The sequence below is a fragment of the Pristis pectinata genome, chromosome 3, assembly GCF_009764475.1.
Source record: "Pristis pectinata isolate sPriPec2 chromosome 3, sPriPec2.1.pri, whole genome shotgun sequence".
Classification (NCBI taxonomy): domain Eukaryota; kingdom Metazoa; phylum Chordata; class Chondrichthyes; order Rhinopristiformes; family Pristidae; genus Pristis; species Pristis pectinata.
Genome location: NC_067407.1, coordinates 72769884 through 72784165, shown reverse-complemented (window position 1 = coordinate 72784165; position 14282 = coordinate 72769884). Strand labels below are relative to the sequence as shown.

Genomic DNA, 14282 nt, shown 5'->3' with positions numbered 1-14282 from the left:
ACCTGCATGCTGATTTTCTATGTTTCATGTACAAGGACCCCAGATTTCTGCAAATCAGTTCCATTTGAACAAACATTCTGCTTACCATTTTCCCAGACAAAGTGGATAATTTAACATCTGCCAATTATATATCTATTTGCTTAACCTATCTATACCTCTAGGGATACACTTTTTGTCCTCTTTACAACTTGCTTTCCCACATACCTTTGTATCATTAGCAAATTGAGTTAGGTTTAAGGAACAGAGGAGATATTCCACCACTGGCTGTTTTGTACAGGCGTAATAGTGGAAAGGACATAAGTAGAAAACTTTCATACAACTTACAGAAAGATGCAAAATCCATAGATCAGCGATAAATGCAGGGATTTACCTATCCTAACATAGACTTATGTATTAACAAGAAGAAAATGGGAGGAATGAGAACTTTCTCAGTCAGTATATTTTCAATCCACTGACAAATGAAGCAGTGATGAATCTAGCTCTGGTGAATGAAATGAGGCAAATGTGGGGGAACATTCAGAAAAGAATGTTAATAATATCAGGTGTAGGACAGTTATGGGAAAGATCAAGGAAAAACAAAACACAAAATTATTTAGCTGGAACACGGTTAATTTTAATAAGTGGAATCTGGCCCAGATGGATTGGAATCAAAATTACTTAAACAATGGGTGTCTCAAAATGGAGTTGGCTTGGGTACAGAATAGACACAATCCCTTGAGGAAGAAGAGATGGTTATCCAGAGCTGGAGATCCCTAGATGACTAAAGATGGGAGATTAAAATGAAACAGAAGAAACAGGTTTATAACAAATGTAAAGTCTGCAATACAGTTAACAATTAACATAGAAGAGATTGTAAAATTGGAAAAGGAGAAAAGAAACTATAGAATACAGTACAGGCCATCCCCCGGTTACGAATGCCAGACTTATGGATACCCATGCATATGAACAAGCTCCCATAATATTGGTAAATTCAAAGTCCGACATACATGCATACTATTATTCCTATGAACTGCAGAATTAGGTTAAATTGGCCACTGCACTTTGCCCGTAGTGTGTAGATGAGAAGTAGAATGCAGGGATGGTTGACAGGAATGTGGGAAGAATAGGTTACAGGGAAAATTAGTGGGGAATGGGATTACTCTGTGAACTGGCATAAATTTGATGGGCTGAAATGGTTCCTGCTATTCCATAAAGAAATAGGAAAAATAAGGCATGCTTTCCTATTTTAAAATCTCTCTGATATTTAGAGACATTCTAAATGATTTTAAATTGATTTAAATAATAAAATAACTATTTTAATAATTCACAAATATTTATGGTAAATGAATTAAAATATAAAGTCGAATGAAGCAAAATAAACACGAAACTTTTTAATGGAGAGTGGTGACTTCACTTAAATGAATGGGTTTGTCACGTGTAAGAAAGTCATAGCTGGGGTAAAGATAACCTTGGATCCGGAGCTGCAGCCCAGTACAATCTGGGACTACCACTGGACTCAATGGTGACAGGAGACCAAGTGCTTGGAGCACATTAAAAAGAGGTGAAGAGTAAAGATTTAGGGAGGAACCTGCAGGACCCAAGCAGTTAAAGGTGCAGCCATTAATAATGAAGTAAGGAAAATAACTGATAGAGTGGAGGCCAATTTAGAGCAGGGATGGAGGAGGCTATATAACTTGGACACAAATCTTAGAAAGTTAAAACGCAGGTACAGCAAACAGGAAAAATAATTCCACAGAAAGATTTGAAAACAAGTTATGATATTTTTGAAATGCATTCGATAATCATTTAAGTAGCTGTAATGTTTGTTCAACAAACAATCTCACCAATGATATTGAAAGGGATGGGTGGTAAAGGGGTGGTGGGGGAGGGGAGCTATGATTATTACTAATTCATTAACCAAGGGTCTCTGGAGCAGCTTAAAACTTACAAAAGTTATGCTTTGTTGCACATAAAGACATAAATTACTTGCCATAAATTGGTGCAAACTTTAGATAAATTCCAATCTATCGTGTTAAGATGAAAAGATCTACTGTATATTACTGTACAATAGTCTTGTCACTTATTTGCTTCATGTTACAGCAACCCTCATCAACTTGGCATCAATAATTTCATTGTTATTATGGAAACCACATCCAAATCAACTACCAGTGTTTTTTGTGTTTCCTATTCTTTGGGGAATGGCTGATGCTATTTGGCAGACACAGACTAATGGTATGATGAAAAGTAATATGCAATAAGATAATGTAATTTTTAAAATAGAAATGAAAAGTAAGATTGATAGTGAATAAGAACTGTATTGTCATTCTAAGGAAGATAAAGTTAAGATCAGAATTTTTGGTACAAAACTGTATTCTGTTTTTAATTTGTGGTCAATACAACTTGGGAAACATAGGGTCTACCAGTTGTTCATCTGAGAATAGCAAATTACCAACATTTGGTTCATTCACATAGAGTGCTATGGCACAGACATAGGCCCTTCAGCCCACTATGTCCATTAAGACCATCGAGTACCCATCTACACTAATCCCATTCATCAGCACATCATTTGTAGCCTTCTATACCTTGGCAATTCAAGTGCTCATCTGGCTACAGCTTAAATGTGAAAGAAGCTGCCTCCTCCGCCCACTCAGGCAGTGCTTTCCAGATTTCAAAAATACTCTGGGTGAAAACGTTCTTCCTCAGATCCCCTCTAAAATTCTTACCCGTTTCCCTAAATTTATGCCCTCTAGCCTTCAGTATGCCTGTTATGAAGAAAAGTTTCTTACTATCTATCCTATCTATGACTCTTATAATTTTGCATACCTCGGTCATGTCCCCCCGCAGCCTCCTCCACTCAAAGGAAAACCCAGTTTCTCCTCAGAACTGAAATGGTCTATCCCAGACAATATCCGGAATCTCCTCTGCATCCTCTCCTGTGCAATCACATTCTCCCTAAAGTGTGGTGACCAGACTGTATGCATTTGTCCAGCTGTTGCTTAACCAATGTTTTATAAAGTTGCACCATAACCTCCCTGTTCTTATATTCTGTGCCCTGGCTAATGAAGGCAAGTATCCCACATGCCTCCTCCACCACCTTACCTAACTATGCTGTCACCTTCAAGGATATTTGGACTTGTGCACCAAGGTCCCTCTGTTCTTCAATACTTCCCAAGGCTCTTCCATATTCTACCTTAATTAGTCCTCCCAAAGTGTATCATCCCGCACATCAGGATTAAATTCCATTTTTTGTTGCTGATTGTTAACAACTGATTAATATCATCTTGTAGCCTACGAGTATCCTCATCACTATCAACAACATGAGCATTTTTTGTCATCGCCAAACTCACTAATCGTACTTCCTACATTCACATCCAAATCGTCGATGTATACAACAAAAATAATGGTCCCAGCACTGACCCCTGTATCATACCAACACAACCCTGCACCATCACCCTCTGCCTCCTTTTACCAAGCCAATATTGGAACTAATTTCCCAAATTCTCCTGGATCCCATGGACTCTTTGTTTTAGTTTTTGAATTCTGCCTCCAAACATGAAACTGGATTGAGAACAATTTAACGTGTGTTCTATATTGGATCACCCTCCAAGCTGATTGATGTTGTCTGTATGTGACTGGGCCTGGGGGAAACAATGTAGAAGAAAATAAATTTAAGCACAGATGATACTTGAAAATGAGATGAATTTGAAAAATAATAATTTTGCTTTCTTTTTCTTCTAGCCCTCTATGGAGTTCTATTTCTGGAGCACAAAGAAGCAGCATTTTCCAACTACCGGTTGTGGGAATCTGTGGGATTTGTTATAGCATTTGCTTATGCAAACTTTTTGTGCATAAAGGCCAAGTTGATTATCTTGTTGGTAGTCCTGTTAATAGGCATGACTTTATATGGAGTTGTGGAATACATTGAATACTCAAAAGCAGGGCATGGAGCTGCTTCACAAGTATTTCCTCAAAAGATTAAAATCAAAAAGGTGCTGGAACTGGAAAGCAAAGAGGAATCTAAAATTAAGAATGAAAAATCTGTTGGTGAAAGTGACACTGAAATACATGATAGAATTTTTGAGGCAAAGTTATGATAGCAGAATTTTTATTGATTTTTACAGATGTTTCAGCTAATGACTGAATATCAGTATTTTTTCAAAAAATCAATCTTATAATTTTAATTGTATTGCTTTTATAATTTACATAATTGAAAATATTTTTTAAATAAAACTATTTTATTGGCTTTAAATTATTCAGATTGATTTTTGTACTATTCAGTCTTTAACTGAATCAAATAATTCAACTGTAACAGTCATGTTGCTGTGCTTAAAAAATGCAAGCAGATCACAAGATGACAGAGAAAATGGGCAGATTATGGTTCTTAGATTTGATCTATCTATGGGATCTCTTGTCTGGCTGGTTGCAGATATAAATGTGTTAATGAGACTTCTAAATTGCAGAACAAGGATTTTCCAGCAGTTTACAGTCTAAATATTTTGAAGTCCAACATCCAATTAGTTTGATGAAGGATTCATTGATCCACACAATCATTAAAACTATTTCACAGCTTTATGGATATCCTATGTTGCACTAGTAGTACTGGAGCTTACCTAAATAAATTACTACCATGCAACGTTATTGAGGCCTGAAACATCTCTTGATTCCTTTTGATTAACTGGTAACATCAATGTTTCTGTACTAAAAGCATACTCATAGGCAAGAGGTCTAATCAATGTTTGTGTTTAAAATGAAACAGTAAATTTGTTGACAACATATGACAAGTACTCAAATCAAAAGATCATTCACAAGGTAGATCCTTCACTTTTTTTTAGATCCTTACAGATTTTATTTTGTACATTGCTCAGTAATAATTAGCTGGAGAAGGGAGAGAGCCAAAAGCATAATTAAATGGTCAAGGTCATTTTTTCACAATAGACTGCAAATGCTGGAATCTGGAGCAAAAACAAACATCTTCACCATGGGTGTCCAGTCCCTATATATCTTCCAGTCCGGATGCAGGGTCTCGACCTGAAACTTTGACCATCCCTCTGCCTCCACAGATGCTGCCTGACCCACTGAGTTCCTCCAGCAATTTGCTTTTTGTTCCAGTTTTTAAAGAAGATTTTTTTGTAGCCATATGTGCTTTAGATAAGCTACGTGATGTGACCGAAAACCAAATGAAAACTCCATAACTACTCATAGTGCAGAGGGTGCAATGGAGTTGGAAAAGGATGGGGATGGCACAATGACACAGTTAATAGAGCTGCTGCCTCACAGTTCCAGCAACCCAGGTTGAATCCTGAGCTCTGTGTGGAGTTTGCATTTCTTACTGTGACTGAATGGGTTTCATCTGAAAGGACAACTCAGAGCTTCTGTAAACATTAGAGACTAAAGTAGGAGCTGTTCTCAGTCCTGAATTCCATCTCTAACTCACATAGCTTCTAAGTTTTTGTAAATATGTATATTATGACCGCAGGTAACAATATTCTCAATAAATACAATTTTAAAATTTGTACCATGCATCTGTATGAATTAATTTTATTCTCTGAAGTCTGCTGAATTCAATAAACTTTAGGCAGTAATACTACATTGAGTTATTATTGCTAAAAATCTGTGCCATTCTGGAAATGTATAGAACGCACAGAAGTTAAGCCGTAATTGTGTACCACATCCTCCACCATTCATTAACTTTCTTGTAGGAACCCCATATCCCTTGGTACTCTTAATATCCAAAAACCTATCCACCTCTGTCTTAAATATGCTGTGACTAAGCCTAATACCAGGGCTCACTCTCTTGAAACTTACTAGGGCCTAGTTTCCTGCACTTCCTTTAAACTAACAGGGTTCCCTTTCCTATGTTTCTTTTAAACTTAAATTCACTGAAAAATCCATTATACTGCTGTGTAATGTCTAAACAATTTGAATTAAAATTGTGTTGGAATATCAATTGGAATAGCATCCAATTGTCTGGAAAATCTGCCAACCCTGCACTACCATATTCCTAAATATGCCAGATTAACAGTGTTTTATTGTACTATTATCATATTAATTGGTTTATACTTCTCTGACTTCCCTCTTCCCCTTCTTGAATAGTGTGGTTATGCTTGTGACCTACTGTTATACCTTTTAATCTATTTTACCAATCTACCATAGTCAATTCATGCCCTATGCCTTCATAGTTTTCTTTTGGATTTAAGAATCTGGTTTTAGATTGAACTAAATGACTTTCAGTTTTACCATGTCTCCTGGATGCCCCATTCAGTCAAATCTTACCTTGACATCAAGGCCAGTCACTCTCACCCACTTCCATCTCTCCGGTCAAGAAATTAGCTTCTAGTCTTGTGATAGTGCAGTGGTTCAATTACAACTCTAGATTCTTCCTAAAGAGTGGTAAATTAGACACAACATAGTGTTACAGAGAAAGTGCAGTACAGGTAGCAACAAATATGCATTCCTTTAAATTACAAAAACACATTAGATAAAGTGGGTCAAACACAGATTACAGGAGAAATTAAAGATGGTATTACACCTAAGAAAAAGGCTTAGAAAGTTGCCAGTAAAAGCACTAAGTTGAAGAATTGGGAGCATTTTAGAATTAAATAAAGGATGAGCAAGAAATTGATGAAGAAAGGTACTACAAGAATAAACTAGCAAGAAACTAAAAAATAGAACAAAAGACAGTACAGCACAGGATCTGTGCCGACCATGATGCCAAATGAAACTAATCCCATCTGCCTGCATGTGATGCATATCCATCCATCCCCTCATGTTCATGTGTTGTGTCAAGTGGAGTTTATTGTCTTGTACACAAGTATGGTGAGGTACAGGTACAATGAAAAAATTGCTTGCAGCAGCATCACAGGCCCATAAGTACAGACAACACATAGAATATAATTATATATAAATTATACAAGACAGTGAAGAGAGAGAGAAAAAAGGACTGTGCAAAAACAAACCTTAGTGCAAAAATAAGACACACTCAGACAGGTCCATGGTAGTGCAAGAGGTGGTCAGTAGTGTTCCTGTCACAGAAATTCTATTTAAGCTATAATAAAGACAGTAACTCCGAGCCTCGTTCCAAGGGTTTATTTATGCATGGTACCATGGAGAGTGGACTGCGATCTCCACCGTCACCCAGACTCTACCTTACAGCTAGTTACAAGCTTATTTTATACTTTGAAAAACAGCTTATCCTGTGATTGTTTCAGTTACAGCTGTAACATACTTAATCCTTAGTTAATGTGTTACAAAATATAAGATCTAGTCAGTTCCTCTTCTCAGCGCATCCAAGACCGGATTCACATCCTGTTTATTACGAAGAGTCTAGTTTCAGCAGTTCCTGCCGGACTGCTGACTTTTGGCCCAGTTCCCTTATACAATGTCAAGTATCCCATCAGCCCCAGCATAGTCAAAGAAGGCTATTTCATTCTTCCACAGTTCCATTGCTGAGGTAAGATTAGTGTTGTGAAAATCAGTTCAAGAACCTGATGGTTGTAGGAAAGTAGCTGTTCCTGAGCCTGGCAGTGTGGGACTTCAGGCTTCCGTACCTTCTTGCTGACAGTAGCAGCAAGAAGGGGGCATGACCTGAATAGTGGAGATTCTTGCTGATAGATGCCACCTTCTTGAGGCAGCACAGCCTGTAGATGCTGCCAATAGTGGGAGAGATGTGCCTGTGCTGACTGAGCTGTGTCCACAACTCTGCAGCCTCTTGCGTTCCTGTGCGTTGGAATTGTTGTACCAGGCCATGATGCAACCAGTCAGGATACTTTCAACAGTGCATCTGTAGAAGTTCATTAGCACATTTGGTGACATACCAAATCTCCTTAAGCTTCTAAGAAAGTAGAGATGCTGGCGCACCTTCTTCATGATTGCATGAATGTGCTGGGCCCAGGCCAGGTCTTCCAAGATGTTAACACCCAGGAATTTGAAACTGCTTACTCTCTCCACCTCCGACCCACCAATGAGAACTGGCACGTGGTCTCCCAACTTCCCCTTTCTATGCCAATGATTTGATCCTTGGTTTTGTTGACATTAAGCGAGAGGTTGTTATTGAGGCACCACTCAACCAGATGTTCTATTTCACTCCTGTACGCTGACTCATCAACAGCCATGATTTGGCCAACAACAGTGGTGTCATCGGCGAATCTATTGATGGTATTGGAGCTGTGCTTAGCCACACAGTCATGGGTGTAAAGACAGTAGAGCAAGTGGCTAAGCACATAGCCTTGAGGTGCACCTGTGTTGATGATCAGTGAGGAGGAGATGTTGTTATTGATCTGTACTGGTTGAGGTCTGCCATTGAGGAAGTCAAATATTCAGTTGCAAAGGGAGGTACAGAAGTTCAGGTCTTGGAGCTTGATAGTAAGTTTGGAGCGGATGATAGTGTTGAACGCTGAGTTGTAGTCGTCTGTCTAAATTCCTCTTAAATGCCACTATCGTGTCTTCTTCCACCACTACCCCGGCAGTTTGTTCTAGGCACCTATCATTTTCTGTAAAAAAAACTTGTCCTGCACATCTTCTTTAAACTTACCATCTCTCACCTTAAGGCTATGCCCTCTACTATTTGACATTTCTACCCTATCTATGCCTCTCATAATTTTATAAACTTCTATGTTCCCTTTATATTTGATCTCCGAAAGTACAACACCTCACACTTGCTCGGATTAACTTCTATCTGCCATTTCTCTAACTATATCTGCAACTGATCTACATTCTGCTATATCCTTAGACAACCTTCCTCACTATCTACAATTCCACCAATTTTCATGTCATCTGCAAACTTACTAATCAGCCCATCTACATTTTCATCCAAGTCAATGATATATATCACAGGGGTCCCAGCCTGATCCCTGTGGAACACAACTGGTCACAGCCCTCCAGTCAGAATAACACCCCTCCATCACTACCCTCTGTCTTCTATGGCCAAGCCAATTTTGAACATAATCCTACCAAGTCACTCTGGATCCCATGCACCTTAATCTTCTGGATCAGCTGACCATGAGGGGCCTTGTCAAATGTCTAACTAAAATCCATATGGACAACATCTGCTGCCCTACCCTCATCAATCATCTTCTTCACCTCCTCAAAACACTCAATTAAGTTTGGAAGACATGACCTGCCCCACACAAAGCCATGCTGACCATCCCTAGTAAGGCCATGCTTTTCCAAATCATATCCTAAAGAAACCTCTCCAAAATCATCCCTACCACTGATGTGAGGCTCATCGGCCGATAATTTCCTAGATTATTCCTATTGCCCTTCTTAAATAAAATAGAAGAGCTTTTATAGGAATATGAAAAGGATAAGACTAGCAAGCCAAATGTGACAGGAGAATTTAAAATGGGAAGTAAGGAAATGGCGGACAATTTTAACAAATACTTGTCTGAAATTCACAGCAGAAGACACAAAACACCTCACAAAAATACTGAAGAACCCACAAAGCCTTTTGCAAATGAGGCAATAAAAGAAATTCTTAAAGAAAAATTGGAAAAACTTCTAAATCCCCAGCAGCTAATTACTTATATACCAGAGTTTTGAAGGAGGTGACTACAGAGTTATTAGTTGTCATCTTTCAGAATTCTATAGATTATGGAATGGTTCTTGCAAAATGGAAGGCGGCAAGTGGTGTCCCACTACCCAAGAAAGCAGGAAGACTGAAAACAAGGGAACCACAGACCTGGGAGCTTGACACTGGTAGTAGGGAAAGTGCTTGGAATCTATAGCATAAGATGCAATATCAAGACACCTAAAAAATGATTAAGCAGAGTCAACATAGATTTATGATGTTTGATCGATATATCGGAGAGTGTTAAGGATGTACCTCATAGAGTTTAACCAGTAGACAAAGTACATTTGGATTTTCTGAAGGCTTTCAATAAAGTTCCACACAGATCAGTCAGAGGTCAAAACATGGAATTTGGTTTAATCTACTAGCATGGAGTGAGGAGTGGTTAACAGAAAACAAAGAGTAGGAACAAACAGGGTCCTTCTCAGGTTGGCAGGCTGTATAAGTTGGAGTATTGCAAGGATCAAAGCTTTAACAGAATATAGACAAGCTGGGTGATGACACCGCAGATTTCATATTTCCTTAAGACATGGGAGGCCATTCTGCCTATTGCATCTATGCTGGCTCTCACAGCTATCCTATTCTGCCACTTACTTCCCTGTAAACTATTCCCTCACACATATACTCATTAACACCTCTCTAATTCAGCAACCACCTACACTAGGGGCAATTTACAGTAGCTAATTCAAACAAAACAGCACATCTTTGGGATCACAGGGAGAACATGCAAACTCCACATAGACCATTCTCAAGGTTAGAACCGAACAGAGCAGTGAGAGAGCTGCATCACCACTGTGGCACCTTGTACACTGGAGGACAACTTGGAAAAATATGAGGTCATCCACTGCACCAGAAAAAAGCAAAATACAAGTATTTTTTTAATGGTGAGGGATTGAGAAATGTTGATATTCAAAGTGTACAAGGACACTTAGCTGAAAACTAACATGCACGTTGGAAGGTAACTGACAGGTTGGCCTTGTTGCAAGAGGGTATGAGTAAAGATGTCTTACTACAATTATATAGGGCTTCGGTGAGATTGCTCTGAACGATTTTGGTCTATATACCTTTAAATTAGATATATTTGCTAAACAGAGCATTCAGCAACAATTCCTAGGATAGTAGCTCTTTGGTATCAACAGAGATTGAATAGGCTAGGTCTCTATTTTTCACAGTTTTAAAAGAGAGGTGGCCTCATTGAAAGGTACAAAATTCTTAGATGGCTCAACTTCATAAATGGAGAAATCTAGAAGCAGAGGTCACAGTCCTAAGATGAGGCTAATTAAGACTGAAATGAGGAGAAATTTCTTCACTCAGGGGGTGGTGGAATCTTTGGAATTCTAAATCCTGGAGGGCTGTGGACACTCTGGCATTAATTCCATTCAAAACAGAGGTCAATTAATTTTGGATTAAAAGAATTAAGTGATGTGGGGATTGGGTAGGAAAGTAATGTTGAGGTAGAAGATCAGCCATAGTCATATTGAGTGGCAAAACAGGCCGAAGGGACCACAATAGCCTACTTGTGTTCATATTTCTTAAGTTCTACGAATCACATCGGCACAACTGAGTCCAAATAATCCCATGCTATTGAAGATGACCCCCTCCACGGCATATCAGCTGCTAAAAAGTTCAGCTAATTTTCCTGGATTTTTTTTACATAGAAACTAGAGACTCGATTTTAACCCTCACCCCAGCAAAAATAGTCAGCAGAGCGAATGAAGATAAAAATTTTGTTTCGACGAGAAGAATCGGCCGAGGGCTTCGGAAAAGCTAAGTGTTTTTTTTAACTAATCGGGAACAGTGGGGCAAGACTGCACAGGCGCATGACGTCAGCGGGTAGAGCGCACAAGATTTAAAAAGAAGACCGTCATATCCAGCGGGCAGCGGTCGGAGTGGGCAGCGGAGTGAGAGGTAGCAGAATGATTGAGCTTTGGCTCAATGGGCTTAGGCGGTAACAGGGCGAGGCGAGATCCACTTATCTATTATTCTCTTTGGCATCAAGAGGCGGAGGCCATCTGCAGCAACACTGGTGAGTAGCTGGTAAGTAAAGGTAAGGTTTACTGTTATTGTTATAACTTTTAAGTAGAATACAGCTAGGTAGGGAAAAAATAGTTCAGATGGAGGACAAGACGATGTGCTGCAGCTGCTTGATGTGGGAGCTAGTGGACCCTGCTGTAGTGCACAGTGACCACTTCTGCAGTAAGTGCTGGAGGCTGGAGGAACTTCGGCTCAGAATTGATGAGCTGGAGTCGCAGCTTCAAACACTGCGAAGCATCAGGGAGGGAGAGAGTTATGTAGGTGCTGCGCATCGGGAGGCAGTCACCCCCCCTTAGAGCAGGTACTTCTAGGGTCCAGAAGGCAGATAGATGGGTGACTGTCAGGGAAGAGAAAGAGAAAGGGAACAGGCAGACAGTGCAGAGGATCCCAGAGGCTGTTCACCTCAATAACAGGCATTCCGCTTTGGATGCTGTTGAGGGGGATGACCTACAGGGATCAAGCGGCAAAGCCAGGTCTCTGGAACTGGGACTGGTCCTGCTGCTCAGAAGGGAAGGGAGGAGAAGAAGAGGGCAATAGTGATAGGGGACTCAATAGTCAGGGGAACAGACAAGAGGTTCTACGGACGTGAGCGAGAATCCCGGATGGTATGTTGCCTCCCAGGTGCCAGGGTCCAGGATGTCTCTGATCGGGTCCACAGCATTCTTGAGCAGGAAGGGAAGCAGCCAGAAGTCATGGTACATGTTCGTACCAATGACATAGGTAGGAAGGGGGATGAGGTCCTGAAAAGGGAGTTTAGGGAGCTAGGCAGAAGGTTGAAGAACAGGACCTCAAGGGTAGCAATCTCAGGATTGCTGCCAGTGCCACGTGATAGTGAAGGTAAGAATAGGAGGAGATGGCAAATGAATGTGTGGCTGAGGAGTGGTTCAGGGGGCAAGGTTTTAGATTTTTGGATCATTGGGATCTCTTCTGGGGAAGGTGGAATCTGTACAGATTGGATGGGTTATACCTGAACTCGAGGGGGACCAATATCCTTGCAGGCAGGTTTGCTAGTGTGGTTCGGGAGGGTTTAAACTAGTTTGCAAGGCGGAAGGGAACTGGAGGGATAGGTCAGTGGAAGAAGTGCATGGAGTAAAGTCAGATCTAACATATAGAGAGGCTTTGAGGAAGGAGAAGCAGAGTATAGGGTATAAAAGTAGAAAGGTGGATGGACTAAAGTGCATTTACTTAAATGCAAGCAGTATCAGGAATAAGGGTGATGAACTGAGAGCTTGGATAAATACATGGAACTATGATATTGTGGCTGTTGCATAGACTTGGCTGACCCCAGGGCAGGAATGGATACTGAATATTGCTGGATTTCAGTGTTTCAACAAGGATAGGGAGGAGGGGGGAGAAGAGGAAGAGGGGTGGCAATACTGGCCAGGGATACTATTACAGGTGCAGAAAGAGTGGATAATGTTGAAGGATCCTCTCTAGAGTCAGTATGGGTGGAAGTTAGGAACAAGAAAGGAGCAGTTACTCTACTGGGAGTATTCTATAGGCCCCCTGGTAGCAGCAAGGATACTGAGGAGCAGATTGGGAAGCAGATTTTGGAAAGGTGCAAGAATAATACGGTTGTTATCATGGGAGACTTCAACTTCCCAAATATTGATTGGCACCTGCTTAGTACCAAAGGTTTAAATGGGGCAGAGTTTGTTACGTGTGTCCAGGACGGATTCCTGTCACAGTATGTTGACAGGCCGACGAGAGGGAATGCAATATTAGATCTAGGATTAGGTAATGAACTGGGTCAAATGACAGATCTATCACTGGGCGAGCATTTGGGGGACAGTGATCACCACTCCCTAATCTTTAGCATTGTCATGGACAAGGATAGGAGCAAAGAGGACAGGAAGATATTTAATTAGGGAAGGTCAAATTATGAGGCCATACGGCTAGAACTTGCGAGTGTAAATTGGGATGACATTTTTGAAGGGAAATATACTATGGAGATGTGGCCGTTGTTCAGGGATCTCCTGCTGGATGTTAGGGATAAATTTGTCCTGGTAAGGCAGAGAAGGAATGGTGGGGTGAAGGAACCATGGGTGACAAGAGAGGTGGAACATCTAGTTAGGAGGAAGAAGGCAGCATACATAAAGTGTAGGCAGCAAGGATCAGATAGGGCTCATGAGGAATATAGGGTAGCAAGGAAGGAACTTAGGAAGAGGCTGAGGAGAACTAAAAGGGGACATGAAAAGGCCTTGGTGAGTAGGGTTAAGGAAAATCCTGAGGCATTTTTCACTTATGTGAAGAGCAGAAGGATGACCAGAGTAAAGGTAGGACCGATTAGAGTCAAAGGTGGGAAGATGTGCCTGGAAGCTGTGGAAGTGGGTGAGGTCCTCAATGAGTACTTCTCTTCAGTACTCACCAAGGAGAGGGGCCTTGATGACGCTGAGGACAGTGTTGGTAAGGTTAATGTTCTAGAGCATGTAGATATCAAGAGAGAGGATGTGTTGGAGCTGTTAGAAAATATTAGGACAGATAAATCCCTGGGGCCTAACAGAATATTCCCCAGGCTGCTCCGCAAGGCGAGGGAGGAGATTGCTGAACCGTTGGCTAGGATCTTTGAGTCCTTGTTGTCCACAGGAATGGTACCGGTGGATTGGAGGTGGCAAATGTTGTCCCTCATTCAAAAAAGGTAGTAGGGATAGTCCAGGGAATTATAGACCAGTGAGCCTTACATCTGTGGTGGGCAAGCTGTTGG

The 14282-nt window shown here is 40.6% G+C and overlaps 1 protein-coding gene and 1 long non-coding RNA gene across 7 annotated transcripts in view; one reads left to right on the top strand and one right to left on the bottom strand.

The window, feature by feature from the left end:
* The window catches only part of unc93a (unc-93 homolog A), a 58938-nt gene extending 53446 nt beyond the window's left edge, over positions 1-5492 (top strand). For both annotated transcript variants that reach the window (XM_052013035.1, XM_052013036.1), the window contains 2 exons: positions 2080-2211; positions 3718-5492. In XM_052013035.1, coding sequence (XP_051868995.1) covers positions 2080-2211; positions 3718-4073 — 488 coding nt within the window. In that variant the 3' untranslated portion in view covers positions 4074-5492. The remainder of the gene's footprint in view (positions 1-2079; positions 2212-3717) is intronic.
* Positions 1-14282, bottom strand: part of LOC127568837 (uncharacterized) — an 89613-nt gene that overhangs the window by 73625 nt on the left and 1706 nt on the right. For all 5 annotated transcript variants that reach the window (XR_007956085.1, XR_007956083.1, XR_007956084.1 and 2 more), the window contains exon 2: positions 6253-6359. This is a non-coding gene — a long non-coding RNA (uncharacterized LOC127568837). The remainder of the gene's footprint in view (positions 1-6252; positions 6360-14282) is intronic.